Source organism: Anolis sagrei, chromosome 5 (assembly GCF_037176765.1).
Source record: "Anolis sagrei isolate rAnoSag1 chromosome 5, rAnoSag1.mat, whole genome shotgun sequence".
Taxonomy (NCBI): domain Eukaryota; kingdom Metazoa; phylum Chordata; class Lepidosauria; order Squamata; family Dactyloidae; genus Anolis; species Anolis sagrei.
In genome coordinates this window covers 137681657-137701460 of record NC_090025.1, presented here as the reverse complement: position 1 = coordinate 137701460, position 19804 = coordinate 137681657, and the positions used below count along the sequence as shown (strand labels likewise).

Below are 19804 nucleotides of genomic sequence, written 5' to 3'. Positions count from 1 at the left end.
GAACACTTTGGTTTTCTTGATGTTCAATGACATTGATGGGGTGTTCACAATCAATGTAACCTGGACTTGGACAGGACTGGACCCCAGAGGAGGCCACACAGAATGCGCTTCTGAGCATGCCCGTCTGAGCTTGCCCCTTGGGGGGCTCAGTGGGGAGCTGTGGGAAGAAAGGCACACACAAAGGGGCGAGGCTAAGGCGAGTTGGCTGTCTTGCAGGGAAGTTGCCTGGAGGAGCCCCAGCAGGGACAGAGGAGGCGTCGAAAGGGAGCAGGGAGGTGTTGGCAGGCGCCTCCCCCTCTTTTTCCTCCTCCTCCTCCTCCTCCTCCTGGCTCAACCTGTCGCCTTGTGCGAGGAGGAGCCTGCCTGAAGCGGCACCAGCAGCAGATGCTCCTTCCTCCTCTTGCTCACGGCGCCTGGGAGGCAGAGCCCTGCGGGAGGAACTGAGAACGCAAGGCAGAAAGAAGAGAAAGAAAGAGAGAGAGAGAGAAGAAAGAAAGACGGGCGCGCCTCGCCTCTTCCCTCCCTTCGGAGAGAGAAAGAGAGGGACTCGCCCCTCCAGCCTCCCATTGTCTCCCTCCAACAGGTTTGGGGCTGACTTCGAGCCCTTCTCCGCCTTTTGAGGAGCCTGACAAGGAACCAGGAGGAGGAGGAGGAGGAGGAGGAGGAGGAGGTTGGAGCGGAGGATGCAGCAGGATCCCGAGGACTCCTTGGCCGGGCGGATCTCGAGAGAATAAGCAGGGCAAGGGAAGGAGCGGGGTCTTCCAGGGGTGCCTTTCCTCTCTCCAACGGACTGGCATGGACTGAGCCTCGCCTCCGGAGCCATGGAGGTCTCCTTGAGCGCCCTGTGTCTTCTCGGATGCCTTGGCTCAGGTGAGAGAAACACCTTCTTGGGTTCTTCTTCTTTTTGCCTTTGAGGGAACAAGAGGGGCTCCATAGATCTCTTTCTTTTCTTTCCCTCAGCCTGAGAACTTTGCCAAGAGGGTCGTGCTAGAAAGTAGGTCAGGGAAAGAGGAGCTCTACCTGGGGAATGAATCAAGACCTTTTTTTTTTTTGGGAGGGGTTTGGAGTGGAAGAGCAGGACAGGTGAGGGAAGGCAAAGGGATGGGAAGGGATTGTTGGGATTTGGAAGGAGGGAAGTGTATTGAGCCCCTTCCACACAACTGAATAAAATTCCCCATTATCTGCTTTGAACTGGAATATATGGCAGTGTGGACTCAGATAACCCAGTTCAAAGCAAATATTGTGGGATTTTCTGCCTGATATCCTGGGCTATATGACTATGAGAAAGGGCCCCTTCTTTCTCTCTCCATCATTTGGATGCCTTTCTTTCTAATTCTCTTTTTCTGTTTGTGGGTCCAGTCTTGGGCTTTGGTGTGGACCCGTCCTTGCAGATTGATGTGCTGAGTGAGTTGCCTTTGGGGGATCCCTTGGCCGGAGCCCTCCAAGTCCAAGGGCTGCATAATGGAAGCAAAGCTTTCTTCTTCCAAGGTAAGTCCCCAAGGGGTGGTTCAATTCGCAGTGGTGGGGTCTCTCCTCTGGGCTTTGAAGCAGAGCTTGGATGGCCCTCTGTCAGGAGGGCTTTGATGATGTGTTCTTGCATAGTCCTCGGGGCCTCTTCCAATTCTAGGGGTCCTTCCAGACAGACTCTACATCCCAGGATACAATCCCAGATTTTCAACTTTAAACTGGATTATATGAGTCTGCACTGCCAGATAATCTGGAATAAACCGAAAACCTGGGATTTTTTTCCATGTCAGGCGCGGCTTGAGAAACTGCAAGGCTCTTCTGGTGTGAGAGAATTGACCATCTGCAAGGACGTTGCCCAGGGGATACCTGGATGTTTTACCATCCTTGTGGGAGGCTTCTCTCATGTCCCCAAATGGGGAGCTGGAGCTGACAGAGGGAGCTCATCCCCAGATTCGAACCTCCAACCTGTCAGCCTTCAGTCCTGCCAGCACAAGGGTTTAACCTATTGCACCACTGGGGGCTCCTACATGGGATCAGATCCTGGGATATAGGGCCTGCCTGGAAGGACCCTAGGATTCTATTATCCATTCCTTTCCTCGTGGCTTTGTTTGTGGTGCAGTGCCTGGCTCTCCTTCACTAGGTTAGGTCAGCCCAGTCCACCTTGAATTATTCCTAAACTTGCTGGCAAAATGAACTTTTCCCATGCACCTTTGGTTCGTGATGCAAAAGGCAGCCGGTTCCTTGGTTTTCTGAAGCCTCCCCCATTGCTTTTCCCTCTCCCTTTCTATCCCCCTTTCCTTCCCCATTCACTTTCCTGGCTCTTTTGATGGAGTCTGAGGCCCTTAATTAATGGTCAGCAGGGAAACTGGTGGCAGATGGTTTCTTTTGCTGGTCTCTGGGAGCCCTGAATAATAAGCAGGACTGGGTTTGTTTGGGAGGACACGCCAGACTAAGCGCTGCTTCCAGCTATTGCTCAGAGAAGGCAATGGAGTGTCAATCTGGCAAAAGCTGTGTCCACAAATCATGCAGAAGTTACGGCAGGAAGATGTTTAAATAGCCCCCTCCTTAGCTATGGTCCCACTTTTGTAAATAGAAAAAAGGTATCATAGATCTATTTGAGGTTTATTATTTTTTCTTCCATTCTTTGTTTTCCAAAAGTAATCTAATAATAATAATAATAATAATAATTTTACTTCTTTATGACTTGGCATTTTATATGGTCTTAATCTCTTTAACTGAGTGATATGTGTTTTAATTGCTTATATGTTTAGATTGTTTACATTTAGATGAGATGTGTTTATTGTTTATCTGTGTGGCATTGAATTTTGACCAGATTTGTAAGCCACCTTGAGTCCCCTCTGGGGAGAGAAAGGCGGGGTAGAAATGAAGTAAATAAATACATTTGTTTCTAGGCCGCCCTCTCTCCCCAAAGGGACTCAGGACAGTTTACACACATGAAAAGGCAAGCATTAAATGCTTCAGGTGAGACCAAATGTATCAAAATAATACACAGTAATAAGAGTGAGCTTATGATGAAGAATCGAGCATTGTGATGAAAAATAAAACAAAACAATCCAATAACACATAGTTAACTAAAACATAAGTAAACATTACAACAAATACCCTAAAAGTAATTTAAAATACTGTTACATTAAAAATGCCTGGTGCTGGTGTTCATTTGCAATGTAACGTGGCAGCCATATAGTACAAGTGAGACTAGTTAGTCTTCCAAGTAGTTAAAGTAAAATCTCTTTTACTATAAAGATTATGTTCATTTTGCTGGCCGCATATCAAATGAATTAAATTTAATGAGATTTCAAACAGTAGCACAGTTCTAGAGAAGTTTATTGTATTGTTTATTTAAAAGGGCTCTGGACAGTATAGAATGATAAAAATGATAAAAACAAGAAGAGACAGGCTAAGAGATAGCTTTTATCCCAGAGCTGTGACTGTATTGAACTCCATGGCTTCATACTGATGTGACATTAGGGGCTGAGTCCCCTAAGGGAAATAGGGTGGGGAACAAATAAAGTATTATTATTATTATTATTATTATTATTATTATTATTATGCAGTAGTGATTAGAATGTGGAAGGATGGGTATTTTGCTTTGTAATTCTCTCTCTCTCTATATATAATATAGTGATTGGGGGTAGTATTTAATTTTGTTGCATGCTATAAAATGACAAAATAATAATAATAATAATAATAATAATAATAATAATAATAAGTGGGTTGCTGTAAGTTTTCCAGGCTGTATGGCCATGTTCCAGAAGCATTCTCTCTTCATGTTCTTCTGGAACATGGCCATACTTTTGGAGCATAGCCATACAGCCCAGAAAACTCACAGCAACCCAGTGATTCCGGTCATGAAAGCCTTCGACAACACAATAATAATAAGCTTTGTTTATACACCGTCCCCTCTCCCTGAAGGGACTTGGGGTAGCTCTACTCTATTCTACTAGCATTTGCTAAAAGATATACTACATTTTCATGCTGAAAAATTGTTGCTATGTATGCATATGTGTTGACTTCTTATGTTTATGGTGTGTCAAATGATTCAGATGGTAAATTGGAAGTTCTGTTTTGCTTTTCTATAGCCGATGGAATTGTCAAGAGTTTCAGTTATGATTGAAAAGTGTGTTTCTGTTGAAGGAAGCAAAGACGGTGGTCTTGTAAAGCAACTGTACTTTGAGGAAAAATAGAGATGGTGTTGGCTTTAACTTCTGGACCATTAGGATAGAGTATCAAAAGCGTTTAACATGGATGTAGTGAAAGGGTCTGTGGAGTGGTGTCATTCTGTGGACTAGCCAGAGTGTGTCACTATGACCATTATCATGGAAGAGTCAAAGCTTTAAAAAGGCGAAATTGACACATGCTATTTTTAAACACATAAAGTCTCATTACCACAAGATGTTCTCCCCCCACAAGATGTGGACATCTACAGGAATGCCCACTTGACAGAATGAAAGATTTAAAATTCCAATTTTAAGTCTCGCCACATGAACAATTGTATATATTGAATTCCAGGTGAAGATCCTGGACCTTGAAAGTTTTGACATCTTTTCTTTCTTTTGTGTCCTATTTTACATACTCCCAAAACATATTTTTATTTTTTAGAAGAAAAGATATACAATATAGATTTATAAATACACAGAGGTCTATCTATTTTCCTTTTTACCTGGCTACACATCTTATAAAATGATCTACTTTCCTCACTTTTGGACAAAACGAAGGAGGAAGCTTGAGACTTTTGCCTCCATGCCTTCTTTTGCCTTCTGTTATGGCAGTCTTATGTTCTAATAGGTTTTTCGAACCAAAAGTGAGAATAAATAACATAACTATAGCATTTTCTTGACAGTAAAATCAATATTTGCAGTGTTGCTTGGTTTCAAAATGCTGGCAGGTAGAGATTTATTAGTGTACCATTGCAGATTCTTGGGACAGAGAAAGATATCTTTGCTTACTAAACGTTAGACCATGAAAACCACATTGAAACAGGCTGTTAGACCTAGCTAATGTTTTAGAGCTCTGTGTTGTGAGCCATTGTGTTGAGCATGGTGGAAAGAGCAATGCATCATGCAGAGAGATGTAATTACTTGTAACAGCATAAGTAGGTTTATACATTCTCTAAAAATGCCTGATATTGGGAGATTGCTTGTATTTCTGTTTCAAAGAAAGAGCAGTCTAGTATAAACTGCAATGTAGGGGGGAGATGAACTTCATCTAAGTAAGAAAGCCATCAAGTTTATGTTATTGTTCAAAGTGATATATTATAGAAATTAACTATAAGACAGGCGATAGATATTGAGAAAATAATAAAACAGCAGCCTTCTATAATTCAGTTTTCTTATAAATTCCCTCTCTATATCCTTGGAGTTATACCACTCAAGAATCCATCAGGCTTGAATGTCTTTATATATATTTATGGCAGGCATAAGAATAATTGACTCTTACATGTGCAGTTCCATGGTACAGTTTAGCATATATAAGAACCATATGGGATATTGTATAGTTTTCCTTGTCTTATCAGCCCTGTTAGGAGAAAATATGTAGATGACACATGTCTTCTTTTTTACCAGATACCCCCACCTATATTGTTGTGGTATTTGCATATAATCTTTTACCACATGGGAAATTTTGTGTGGAGAAATAGTTACTAACTTGATATGTGTGTTGGAAGGTTCTTATGTGATACTAGTTATCACTATTTTTCAAATGAGGTGAAAAAAAATCATATTTGCATTTCTATAGATATTGACTATAGAAGTGAAGGCTGTATTTTGAGGAATTTCATAGGTAAGACACTTCACATTATGAATGATGCTTATCAAAGCACAAAATGTTAATATAATACTAGTGTGAGGCAAAGGGAAGGTTGATGCACCTGTTTTGCAGTGTTGAGGTTCTCCTGGGAATTTATCCTATTGTTGAATCAGGCTATTGGAAGTATTAATAAAATATTAGATCCAAATGATATTAAAATAGTGATGTAGACATGAGATATGTAGTTTGAATTTTGGTCCAAACTATGAATTTATAAAGTACTGAGAGACTGAAATGGTTCAGTGAAAGTTTTCATTGATTTTATGAATTTTGCAGTAAGATTCTCTCTATTTTTTGTTGTTCTAGAGCAGAACAACACACAGGAATAGACACTTATAAACATGTGTATACACCAGAATGGATGTTCAGCAATTATTGTTGCATAATTATATATGATTCATCAGTCAATAATTTCTTAGAAGCCAATCCAAATAAAGTTAGTGCCTGATCTATGAATTGGGGAATAATCCATTTTACACAGATCTCTCAAACAGGGCTGGACAAGTGTGGTTCTAGATCAGTAGTTCCCTACCTTTTTTGACCAGGGACCACTTGACTAGGGACCACTTTCCAACATTAGTACCAAAAGGGTTACGAATTAGTTTTTCTTCAACTTCTGATTCGGTTTGGTTAATTGAGGTGCTGATTCAGAAAATTGCATTGAATAGATCTCATCAGCTCTAGTTTCTGATTCAGAACATATGCAATCCAGTAGTTGCCATCTCCTCGCCCACAGAAAACCATATTTAATAATCTAATCTTTTGTGGGTAGTCAGCCTCTCCCCATCTGACATCCTTGTTGCCTCAGCACTGCAAGAGGATTTCATGAGACCAGTCACTCTCATTGCCATGTGGTTTCGAGGCAGTGCTGTCATAATAGTGAGGCTGTGGACCATATTTTTGTTTTTGGGGACCACTGGTGGCCCCCAGACAACAGGTTCTAGATATTATGACTGTAAATCTCATAATTTTTTGCTGGTATGGACAATAATAAGGAATGCTGGGAGGTGCAGTCTAGAAACATTTGGATGGGTATACATTGCCTACCTCTGCTCTAAAATGACTGTTGTGTAGTTGCCATTACTTTCCAAGTAAACTAGGTTCCCCCAATGTGACTATGCTGGCCATGGATTTTGGGAGGTGTAGTCCTACACATCTTGAGAGTGCTAGGTTAAGGAAGTATGCAGAATGTGTTTGTTGCATATATTAATCTGAAAAACTTTATTTGAGACTATTTGATAACACTATTACCTTCTAAATAAATACTAAGCTACATAAACGATGATACAGTCAAAGAAAAGTTGCAAGTTTGCTATCAAATTTAGGAATCATTCAGAGCAAGCCTGCTTTTGTTACCATATTTAGCACTTATGTCTACAACTATACTAAATTATTTCAGCAAGCGAAGAACATAAAATACAAAATAATTGTATCATGGATTTTTGTGATAGAGCATGTGAAGGTACCTTATACCAAGGAGCAAATTTAATCTGTCAGTATGATGCATGAAGAAACTTTAGCGTTAGTTGCCTACCAAATCATTCCTTCTGGCACAAAATGCTATCAGAAAATAAAAGTAAAACAGATCCATTTGTACAATAGTATATTAGCACTCTGTGTAACTCACATTATAGCACTCTGTGTAACCCACAGTATAATTTCATACTGATATTATATTTGTTCCTATTTCTTTTTGGAAAAATGATATATTTTTGTATTGTGAATTGATTGTGATTTTTTTTCTGTGCCAGACAAATGAAGTCTTTTATTGATATAGGAAATTTTGAAAGCATTATAAATATTTAAGACATTTAAGACTAGCCTTGAAGACACAAGGTGCTATTTTGGCCCTGTGGTTAGGGTCAAATATTTAATCACTGGTACTAGACCCCCATAAGCTTGGATGTTTGGTAGGGTCAGCCCTGGCTAGTACTTGGATGGGAGACCACCAGTGAGTATCAGGTGCTGTAGGCTATATTTTAGAGGAAGGAACTAGAAAATGCACATATAAGTATTCCTTTCCTAAGAAAACTGAATTAAATTAATGTCAGGCAACATGAAGGCATATGTGCACACATACATTTATTCCAGAATGAATAAATCCATTTATACATAATTCTGCTCCTTTAGTTTTCAACTGTCTTTGGAGAGGGATTGGGGGAGGATGATAATCTCCATTTCCAATTTGAAATTTCCCACAGGAAAACAGAGAAGCCAAAAAGTACAGAGATTAAAATAGAGCCAAACATGAGATGTTTTCCTTCCCTTCTGGTCAGGAAACAAAGTTAAAACGTATGCATCTATTTTATGCCATTCGTTCTGGCCCTAAAGCCAAGTGACTATCCATAATATTAAAACTGGAGCTAAAGGAAGCCAATGAGACCCCCCACCCAGCGATGATGGCTGTCATGTGCATCAGTAGATCCAAGTGGCAATCCAACATTTAGATGGTTCCCACCCCTGAAAGAGAAAAAACTTGGAACATGAGACATATAGAAGCTTACCCTTCAGAGGCCCTTCCAGACAGGCCCTATATTCCAGAATCTGATCCCATGTTTTCTGCATTAAACTGGATTATATGAATCTGCACTGCCAGATAATCTGGTATAAACAGAAAATTTAGATGCTGGGATATAGGGTCTGTCTGGAAGGGCCCCAACTGTTCCAGTTTAGGAGCAGCACTCCTACCATTCCACTTTTTTCAGCTGCTTTTAGGATGTCCTAGGGCCCTTCCACACAGCTATATAACCCAGAATATCAAATCAGATAATCCACAATATCTGCTTTGAAGTGGGTTATCTGAGTCCACATTGTCATATGATCCAGTTCAATGTGGAAGGGGCCCTCGTTTCTTCTCTTCCTTCCACTTTCCTCAGCTTACGTCAATTGCTGCAACGAAGGGCCCTTCCACACAGTCTTATATACCAGAATATCAAGGCAGAAAATCCCACATTATCTGAGTCTGGACTCAGATATTCTCCCTTGATATAAGGCTATGTGGGAGGGCCCAAAGTTAAAAATGCAAATGCGGTTAACTCAGGGCCCTTCCACACAGCACTATATCCCAGAATATCAAGGCAGAAAATCCCACAATATCTGCTTTGAACTGGGTTATTTGAGTCCATACTGCCATATATTCCAGTTCAAAGCAGATGTTATGGGATTTTATTCAGCTGTGTGGAAGGGACCTTAGAGGTCTTCCAGATCCATGCTAAATGTCAGAAGAAGTTAAGAGAAGGAGAAGAAGAACATAAAATTGGGGGCCCTTCTACACAGCCCTATATCCCAGAATATCAAGGGAGAAAATCCCACAATATCTGCTTTGAACTGGATTATCTGAATCCACACTCAGACAATGTGGGATTTTCTGCCTTGATATTCTGGGATATAGGGCTGTGTGGAAGGGCCCAAAATGGGAAAGATGGAAAAGAGAAACAGCCTCCTTGAGCCCCTTAAAATGTATAGTATCCTGGCTGGAGAAAGAGCTGGCTGGAACCCTAGTAAGAAACTGTCTTGTTAGGAAGTGTAAGTACAGTGCAACCTTCTGTTACACCATTCCATCACTGTGGATGTAGTTAATCTATTCTGCATCCCCAATTCTTTGCTGAACCAAGACACAAGTAGAAATAATTGATATAAGAGTAAGGTTGCAAATCAACATTTATATAATAACATACCCAAATCTGTTATCCTATGCATACTTTCATGGGTCTAGAAAGAGCTCTTTAAACAGTAAGTTTTGCTTCTGAGTAAAGCCTGGCTTGCACATCTTTACACTTGTTCTGTAAATTGATGGGAGCATCCGATCAAGGCAAATAATCACACCGGGAACCCCACTTATAATTTGGATTGATAAAATACAAGATGTACATTCAAATAGACACAGAAATTGTATTCATATTTTGTAAGAATTATGAATACATAGTATTTGCCTCTGTGAGATAAATATATTGGTATAACACAGTTCATGTAGCAAATTAATTCCCTGTTGAGGTGCCACTTGTTTGAACACTCTCTGTAGATTTCCTTGCAATCTTCTTTTCTGTTGTATATAACAAGGGAGTCAAATATGTTCATTTCTACATCACAGCTGATCATTGGTGACGGTAAAACTTCTCACTCTGCCTCCATTTTCAAGGGACATATCTATTTCATTTCACCTGTATATCCTGCCTCAGGGCAGATCCAGACAGCTTTTTATCCCAGAAGCATCCACATTTAAAAAATGTGGATATTTCTGGGAGGCTGTCCACACCGACCCCAGAAAGCACACACTTTCTGGGGTGGGTGTCCAGATGTTCTCTCAGGACTAGCCCGAGAGAGTGTCTGGAAGTCCTACCCTCCTCCCCTGCAGCCCCTAGACCCCTTAGAAAAGTAACAAAAACTTATGTGGCCTCCATTATAAGCTTTGGCCAGCTCTGGTGCATATAAATGACACACCAGGAGAGCGGGGTGGGGGGAGTATTTCTACACGCTGGGAAAGTAGGCCCAAGCTTGTAATGGAGGCCGTATAATTTTTTATTAGTTTTCTAAGGGGTCTGGGGGTTTCGGAGGAGGGGGTGGGTATTCCCAGAGTTTACCGGGATTATTTAGCCTGCTAAACTGTAGGAATACTGTCTGGATGGCAGTATTCTGCCATCCAGAACCGGAAATAGTGGGTTTATCCGTGCCTTCCAAGAAGGCGTGGAATAAGCCCACTATCTAATTAATTCGCCACAAACCAGGGTTTTTCTAGTTTGTAGCGACTTAATTCGGGACTGTCCAGAACATTGTCTGGACAGCACCTCCTTTATGGCAGTAGATACTGCAATAAAGGTACTATCTGAACTGGCATTTAGTCTAAACTCAAATATTTGCTTCTTTTCATGACATTAGTATTTATTTATTTATTGTATTTGTATACCACCCTTCTCAGCCCTCAGGTGACTCAGGGAGGAGCCCTCAGTATGTATTTTTTTTGTGATCTAGATGTAGAATCCCCCCCCCCCAAATTCACACACTAAGGCATGAATCAGTATTAAGATTTTCATCTCATTTCCTTTCTTCCAAACCCCTCTCAGTACCAAAAATCAGCTCAAGAGAACCCCTAGAGCAGGTTTTTAGGGGTTTGGGAGCATGTGTGGCTACCGAAGGGATTGTAAACATAATGTTTGCACTTTCTATGTGTACAATATCAGCAATGGACACAGGACATATATACTATGCAGAATGTTGATTTAGCTTATAACTATTCTACTCATTCTTTGGGTCCTGAAATCAAAAGGATGTCAGGATTCAAATCAAGTCAGATCGAAAGGGCTCCCTGGTGGTGCAGCAGGTTAAACCACTGAGCTGCTGAACTTTCTGACCAAAAGAATGGCAGTTTGAATCTGAGGAGTGGGCTGAGCTCCCACTGTTAGCCCCAGCTTGTGCCAACCTAGAAGTTCGAAAACATTCAAATGTGAGTATATGAATAGGTACCGCTTACGTGAGAAGGTAATGGTGCTCCATGCAGTCATGCTGGCCACATGACCTTGGAGGTGTCTATGGACAACACCAGCTCTTTGGCTTAGAAATGAAGATGTGCACTACTCCCCAGAGTACACAACTAGACTTAATGTCAAGGGGAAACCTGTATCTTTACCTTATTTGTAAGTTCTTCTAATTTTGGGTATGTGGAAACTCTCTTGGGTATGGTTCCATTATCTGGGTGGACGCCACAAGGGGGAGATAGGGAGGGAAAGTTAGTCCATTTTAAGTGTGTGGTGTGTGGGTTGAAGGAGGAAAATCATTTCCCCCTGTTTTCCTGTTATTCCCCCCACTTATGTCACCAACGTGGAAACAACTCTTGTTTATAATATGTGAAGGGGGAGGGGGAGGGGAAATAACCAGCAAAAATGGGAGAAATTGTTTTCTTCTTTCAACTTCCCCTCCATAAAGTTGTCTATCCTTCTCTCTCTCTCTAGCACCCTCTAGTGGCTTCCACCCAGATAATGGAATAGCACACTTTCTTGAAGTTCATAATGGTAAAAAAATGCACTCTGCACATGGTCAAAAGACTCTTTCATGCATTCTTATCTGAATATGTTTCTAAATAGAAACCTGGAAAAGAAAAGAGGTATCTGTCTAAGCCCTGAGAACTGCAGGCGATTATTTTTTTCACATATTGAGCTAAACTTTTAAGACAGTTTAAAATCGACTGGTTTCAGCAGGTCACTGCCACAACATTCATAATAAATCTGTTTCAAATATTTTTTTCATAGAAGGTCATAATGAAAAGATATATAGATTGAGAAAAGGGGAAAATGTGAAACCTTCTTGCTGATTTCTCCCCTTTTACTGTGATTTATTTAAAATTTAATCAAGGCCCAGCACATATGATGGATTTCTCTGCTTTCAAATAACTGGAATAACTTGCACCAACCACAAATCACTGAGTCCTGTTCAAAGTTTTCTATCACATTGTGTTGAAACACACATTTATTCTATTCACTGATGGCACTATGAAGTCGCACACAGCTTTGCAATTCACTTAAAACAAGGCAAAGTTGCCAATAGGCCTTTTTAGCAAGATTAATGAAAATGCCTCAGTCTACATTTTCAGTAAATTCTCTAATACCAGGTTTTAAACATGAACATGCTTAGAAACTTATTACTTTTCTGAGTTTTCAGATATGACTCAATCAGGCTTCCATTATTTCTTTGCAGACATGAATATTATAAACTTTTAAAAAAGCAAGCAAATAGTTGGTTAATTAGGAAACAATGTAGAGGCCTGTAGTGTAGAAACTTCCTCAAATTTCTTTAACTTTGATAATTTCTTTAGACTTTAGCAATTTTGCTGAAGTTCCTTGCTTTATTCAACAAATGCATTGCTGTGCAGCTTTTTTTGGGAAAAGGATGACCTTTGAGATCATAACCTTTTGGAAGACCAGAATCTCCAAAGCCTTTTGGAAGTGTGACTTTTTGGAAATTAATTGGCATTCACTACCATTTGGAATGATCATAACCCTTTTGTAAAGTATGATCTTCCTGAGAAGCACTAAAGACTCATTTGAGTGAAACTTCTCTTTAGTGGTATATATCTAGTAGTATTCATGCAAGGTAAATTAGGTTTTTTAGTTGTTAGACTGATATACCTAGTTATCTCATTGAACTGTTAGGAACAAAGATTATGGCAATGCACAAAATATATAGCAAATCTTCAGAAGTGTTATTTCAGTTGCCCAAAAACATTTACTCTCCCATAAATATATTTGGTTTTAAATCAAGCTCCCAGGAGACAAAAATAAGTAAAGGTAAAGGTATACATTTCTCCTTGATGTTAAGTCTAGTTGTATCCGTCTCTGGGGAGTGGCGCTCATCTCCATTTCTAAGCCGAAAAGCTTAGAAATGGAAATGAGGTCATGTGGTCAGCATGACAGCATGGAGTGCCTTTACCTTCCCGTTGAAGCAGTACCTATTGATTTACTCACATTTGCATGTTTTTGAACTGCTAGGTTGACAAAAGCTGTGGTTAACAGCAGGAGGTCACCCCACTCTCTTATTTGAACTGCCGACCTTTTGGTCAGCTCAGAGCAATGGTTCTCAACCTGGGGTCCCCAGATGTTTTTGGCCTTCAACTCCCAGAAATCCTAACAGTTTGTAAACTGGCTGGGATTTCTGGGAGTTGTAGGCCAAAAACATCTGGGGACCCACAGGTTGAGAACCACTGGCTCAGAGGTTTAACCCACTGTGCCATTGGGGGCTCAAAAAAGTAGTCTTCATTAAAAATAACATAGTTGGTTTACTTACAAACTTCATGTATTCATCATACAGGTACATTGCTTATCAGTTCAAAGGTTAAACAGTAAGTTCTCTAAGGCATTCTGTTCCAGTCTTTTCTCTTTCTTATGTCTAATGCATTAAGAACACTGACTATACAATACACTACACAACACTGATTCCTAAAATGGAGTCTCAGTCTGAATAGTCCCAGATCTGATCACATGTGGTCTGCATCCCCTCCCATAACTTTTCAAACAACATAGAGTTAAGGGAAAACTGCACACCAATACACCCATATACAATATAGCAAGCAGCCTGAATTATATACATAACAAATAACTAGTATGGGAGGTTTATAGAAGGTTGCTATTTATAACAGCTTTTACCTGAGCTAATGAAGCTGGAGATGGAGAAAATTGCTCTTTTGGTAGTAATAGGTCTTTAAAGTGTCCTGTCAGTGTATATGTTTGGACACTGCTTTCAGAAAAAGCAATTTCAATAGTTTTAAAAAATTATAATTGCTGAAACACATTGTTACTTTGTTTTTGGTGACAGTAATGCCAATTTAATATAATAACAAGTAAAAACATACTTAATAGATGGATGAAGCTTTAAAATAAAGATAGTTAGGTCAGCACATATAGCACATATAATAATCTGATGATGGGGGTGGGACAGTATATGTGTTCAAATACACATATTGATAAAATGGAAGAAAACTCTTCCTAATTTGATGTTTGTCAATGACTCCTGAATGAAAGCTTGCAAGCTTCTCTGTAGGTGACTAATCAGCCACTAAGAGGCACAGATGGCAGTTCTTGAAATTCTCCCTGGTCCAAATGTAATAGGACAGTGAATGAGAGTAATGCAAATGAGGTTTACACTTAACACCAAATCACATCTGTTTTACAAATAATACAAAAAGGCTGTAGTCCAACAAAAGTTAATCATAATAAAAATTACAGCCTCCAGTGCAAAGCCCACAAAACGTCACAGGGATTACTTCTTTGTAAGCATAAAGAAATGTGCACTGCAAATCACATTGAAAACAGCAAACAAGTTATTTGTGACTAAGCTTGCAAATGCTGCAGGTGACTGCTAGAAGTAACAGGGCTTATTCCAGGTAAGTTTTTGAAGGATTACGAATTTAGCCTTACTGAAAGTAAGGTGACATATTGCCTGAGCCTGTGCATATCACTAGGCTTGTCTACACTAGTTTTTTTTTTTTAAAAAAAACAAACAAAACATACTTGCCCCAAATTTAGCACTGGCAGTTTTCATGATGTTGCATCCAGTAACTCTCACACTAAACAAAGTCAGGGACACTCTGTGGCTGGTGAGGCATGGCAGTGGCAATACACAGTAGGCTTGAGCCATTCCCTTTTGCCAATCTAGCTTCTTTGGTTTGTTTGGGTGCCTGAAATGGCAAGGGTTCAGCTGTCACGGATTCCCATATGAAAAGGCATCATGTTGCAGCCGATCACTCCTCCTTTTTTCCTATTTGACATTACAGTTGAATCTTTTGATTTTCTTTATTTTCCTAATCCTTTTTATTTAGTGGGATTGACTGGGAGTTGGGGACCTGAGGGATGGTGGGTGGGTTGTGTGTGTGCATTTGAGGGCTTGGAGAGTCACCATTTTCACTTCTTTTTCTCCTTCCCTTCCTCTTCTTTAGAAAATACTTCTAAAAGATGATGATGATTAATAATAATAATAGAAATCCCAGCAAACAAAAGGAGAAGCCTTCTTCTTCTCTAGAGTAGAAAGTAGAAACAGCCTTAAAGAAGCAAAAATCCAAGCAAAAAGGAGATGGCAGGCAGTAGAGAGAGGGAATTTTTAAGGTAGCCCAGGGAGGATATGCTCCACTGAGCTACAGTTAGTTGCTGTTCCTCCCCTGGCCCTCCTTAAAATGCCTTGGAAAGCTGTGTGGCATGCTGCTGGTGCTGGGAGAGAAAGCCTTTGTGCCTGCCTGTTCTCTAGAGTAGAAACAGCTTTGAGAAGCATTAAACCTGGTCTTCTCTACAATCAGAAGGGTAATGATTCAAGAAAGAGTGGTATCTTAACTCTGATGTGTTTCTTAATCCAGGCCTTAATGAAGGCCTGGATTAAGGGGAGCCTGTAGGAAGTCCCTCCCATAAAGGGCTGCATAGGGCGCTTGCTTAACCTTGTTGCAGAAACCCAGGCCCCCTTGACAGGAAGAAAGGAAAGGCTCCTGGGGAAACGGGAGCCTCATAAGTTCCCCATTGTTGCCAATGGGCCTAAAAGAGCTGCTTTTTTGGATGCAGAACAAAAATGTCCATTTGGCAGCACGCCTGTTTTCGGGAGATGTGCAAAATGGATATGGGGGGCTTCTGGTATCCAGCAAGCAGAAACAGATGGTAATTCACCTGAAATTCAGAAGCCAAAGACAGACTATTGAAGGGGCTAGTAAGGGAATGGCTGGACCATCTGGACACATGGACCAGGATTCAACAGCTCCAGGAGGGATCTAGGGCATCTCTTGGATACAAATTCCCAGATTATTCTGTCTCGTGTCTTCGGCGTTGCTTACTTTGAAGTAATTATGTATAGAATCAAAATCTATCTCATCACACATCAACTTGTCTGGATCAGATCCATAGATTTTATGTGAGACTTACATAAATGTCATCGGCTGAGCTATATCTTGAGGTTGCTCTTTTCATTTCTATCTTAGCATCAACAGATAGTATAGCTGGGCAATTCTTTATACCTAGCCATTCTTTCTGAAATGAGATAGTTCTTGAAAGAACGATAGATTTCTCTGTCTTTAAGTGTGTCTAGTACTTTTGACATTCATTTATAGCATAAATCTCCCTTTGTTTTCTGGATAGATACGGATATTGTTATTTTGTTTTCTGTACCATTCTACCAGAAGATTTCAGAATATTAGAAATTATTGAGAAGTATTGGAGATACTAATATTCCATTGTTAGTAATGTAGGTTTGTATAATAAGTAGAATGACAGGGTCGCTGTGAGTTTTCCGAGCTGTATGGCCATGTGTCAGAAGTATTCTCTCCTGACGCTTTGACACCTATGGCAAGCATCTTCAGTGGTTGCCTGCTATAGATGGGTGCAAAATGTCAGGAGATAATGCTTCTGGAAAATGGCCATACAGTTTGGAAAACTCACAGCAACCCAGTGATTCCAGCCATGAAAGCCTTCGATAACACATAATACAATGACAGTTTACTATGTACAGTTTTTGTACATGATAAAATAATTTTTGTGCAGAAAGGAAAAAATCGTTGATTGTAATACAGTTTTTATAAAACACACATTATTGTGGCCATTATAATTGTAAACTTGAAAATCCCAGCTTGAGAGCACAGTATATTTCTGTTACAAAAGCCTAAATGATTGATAGATTACAGATGTCAAAATGAAATACAATGAAATTACAAATAACATAATACTACACAAAGAGAGTGGCTGGATTCAAAACATTAAATAAATACAATTTAAATCTCAATGTCAATTAGACTAAAGTAGCAGTTTTATTATACACATGTAGCTGGGAGTGAGTACAGTGTGAATCCTGCACAAATGTGCTTATGCAGAATTAACCATTTAAACGTAGGCTAACTTTACGCCAAACAGCCCTGAACAGTCTAATTCAGAAGTAAGTTCTAATTTCAAACAGACCTTCTTCAAGGGATCATGAGTTTAGGCCTCCCAAACTATGTTTCTGATTGTTGTGAAAATTATCACATGGTTTAGATTGGGACTTGATAGTCTTCTGATCAACAATATATCTTTGCTCAGCATTTTATATGCATTTTCCTCCTTCTGTTGAATTGATGTTTCTAGTGATCCAAATCCATCATTATTTGAGTCCACTGTGCTCTCTGGATGTAGGTGAACTACAACTTCAAAACTTAATGTCAATGCCTACCAAACCCTTCCAGTATTTTCCGTTGGTCATGGGAGTTCTGTGTGCCAAGTTTGGTTCGGTTCCATTGTTTGTGGAGTTCAGAATGGTCTTTGATTGTAGGCGAACTATAAATCCCAGCAACTACAACTCCCAAATGACAAAATCTATCCTCCCAACCCCACCAGTATTCAAATTTGGGTGTATCAGATATTTGTGCCAAATTTGGCCCAGTGAATGAAAATACATCCTGCATATTTGATATTTGCATCATGATTCAGAACAATAGCAAAATTAAAGTTATGAAGTAGCAATAAAAACAATGTTATGGTTGAGGGTCACCACAACATGTGCAACTGTATTAAGGGGTTGCAGCATGAGGAAGGTTGAGAACCACTGAACTACAGCTTTTGGTATTAGTGGGGGTTTGTTCCACTTCACTTCACGGTGGATGTGAAGGGCTCACTGTATTACACTGTAATTACAACTAATAATCACAAATAAAATATATTATCAGAATATGATGTAATTAGATAAAGGCACCTCAGTACAGTAATCATATTGGCATAAATCCAGTTGCTAACTCCAAAGAGAGTTGTATCAATGACATTTACAAAAATGTTGGCCTAAATGTTCATTAATCCAACATCTATTCTTTTAGGAGTAGCAATTGGCTTTATAAAGAATCTGTTTGGAATAAATTGTAATAATCAAGTATGCTGCTTTGACAAAACGAATTGCAAGTTAAGAAAACTTAATAAACTTTCCATAAAGTTTATGGAAAGTTTATTACATCAAAATGACATCTATAAAATATTATTAAGCAGAGTTTGAATGTTTTCAGTAACCAAAGTCCTCACTCAAATACGTTTGATAAATTATGAACATTTCTTTGTCGTGCTTTTATATTTATATGTTTTCTACCACCTCATAAATTTATTCAGGGAACTGTAAAAGTGCAGCTACAGAATCAACAGATCTTGCTTTCCATCCATAATTTTTTTACAACAAAAGAAATACACCTTTATAATGGTGGTAGTTCAATTGTGACCCACTTTGGGTTAGTTTGTGTTTCCCAGTTGTGTGTCATAACACTATGGCCCCTTCCACATAGCTGAATAAAGTCCCACACTATCTGCTTTGAACTGGGATATATTGCAGTGTGGACTCAGGCCCTTTCCACACAGCTGAATAAAACCCCACATTATCTGCTTTGAACTAGAATATATTGCAGATGACTGGGTTATCTGAGTCCACACTCAGATAATGTGGGATTTTATGCCTTGATATTCTGGGATATGGGGCTGTGTGGAAGGACCCTATATGTTCTCCAATGTGTTTAGTGGTAAAAAGTACTCTTACTACTTAGCTATTAATGATAAACAAGCCAACCTATCATGGGGTTTTCTTGGTAAAATTTGTGCAGCGTGAAAATTTGCCTTCCTTTGAGGCTGAGATGGTGTGAGTTGCCCAAAGTCAGCCAGTGGCTGAGCAAGGAATTAAACCCCAGTCTGTAGAGTCATAGCCTATCACCATTGCACAGTGGTTTTAAACTATTGGATTTAGTTATATTTTATGTCTCCTATATGTTTTCATATTCTGATATCCTTTATACTAAACTGAATATATGATCAAAATACAATTGGCCTTGCATGGAATCAAAGAAGCATCTGAATATTGCAGGCTGTCTTTGTTATAAAAGAGACCCATTAGATGCTATTTTCTGTTCTCATCATGATCATTGTCAGAGAAGTTGGATATTGTTTCTTTGGAGAATGTAATTGTGAAGACGCTGAAGTTTCATTGGGTTTCTTTTCTACTTTTACTAAAAAGTTGCTAAAGCTGGAAATGACATCTATAATGTTGAAAATAGAAACCATTGACAAAGATGCAGTTTTCTTTTTCGAGGTAGTGAAGGACTCAGTCTTCTTTTCTGCTGGTGATTTTGATATTATAATGAAACAGCTTTCATTTCTTGCTTTGTCATGATTCAGACATTTTGAGTATGCTTATTGACATTATAGTTTTCTTTATGAAAGTTCCCAAGACTGTGGAATTTAAAAGCATAAGCTGTTCACAAGTGGTCAAAATTACATGAATGCTGTTCCACACATTTACACTTAGAATTGAACTATAGTGGAGCTACTTAGAAACTGATTATGAGAATACAGTGTCCCACTGGTTGAGGAAATATTGTTAACCAACTGAACTCTGTATTGGTGTGTGTGGGGTGGATTTCTTAGGTGGTAGTTCAAAAATTGTTTTTGTAGTACAGTAGAGTCTCACTTATCCAACCTTCGCTCATCCAATGTTCTGTATTATCCAATGCAGCCTGCCTCCTGCCCAGATCCACAGCTGTTCCAATACATTACAA

General features: G+C 39.5%; 1 protein-coding gene across 3 annotated transcripts in view; it reads left to right on the top strand.

The window, feature by feature from the left end:
* The first annotated feature begins 256 nt into the window (after positions 1-256).
* NELL2 (neural EGFL like 2) overlaps positions 257-19804 on the top strand; it is a 173985-nt gene continuing 154437 nt past the window's right edge. The window contains exons 1-2 of one of the 3 annotated variants that reach the window (XM_060777568.2): positions 257-870; positions 1360-1488. In XM_060777568.2, coding sequence (XP_060633551.1) covers positions 822-870; positions 1360-1488 — 178 coding nt within the window. In that variant the 5' untranslated portion in view covers positions 257-821. The remainder of the gene's footprint in view (positions 871-1359; positions 1489-19804) is intronic. The other 2 variants (XM_060777569.2, XM_060777566.2) reach the window with 2 other exon arrangements.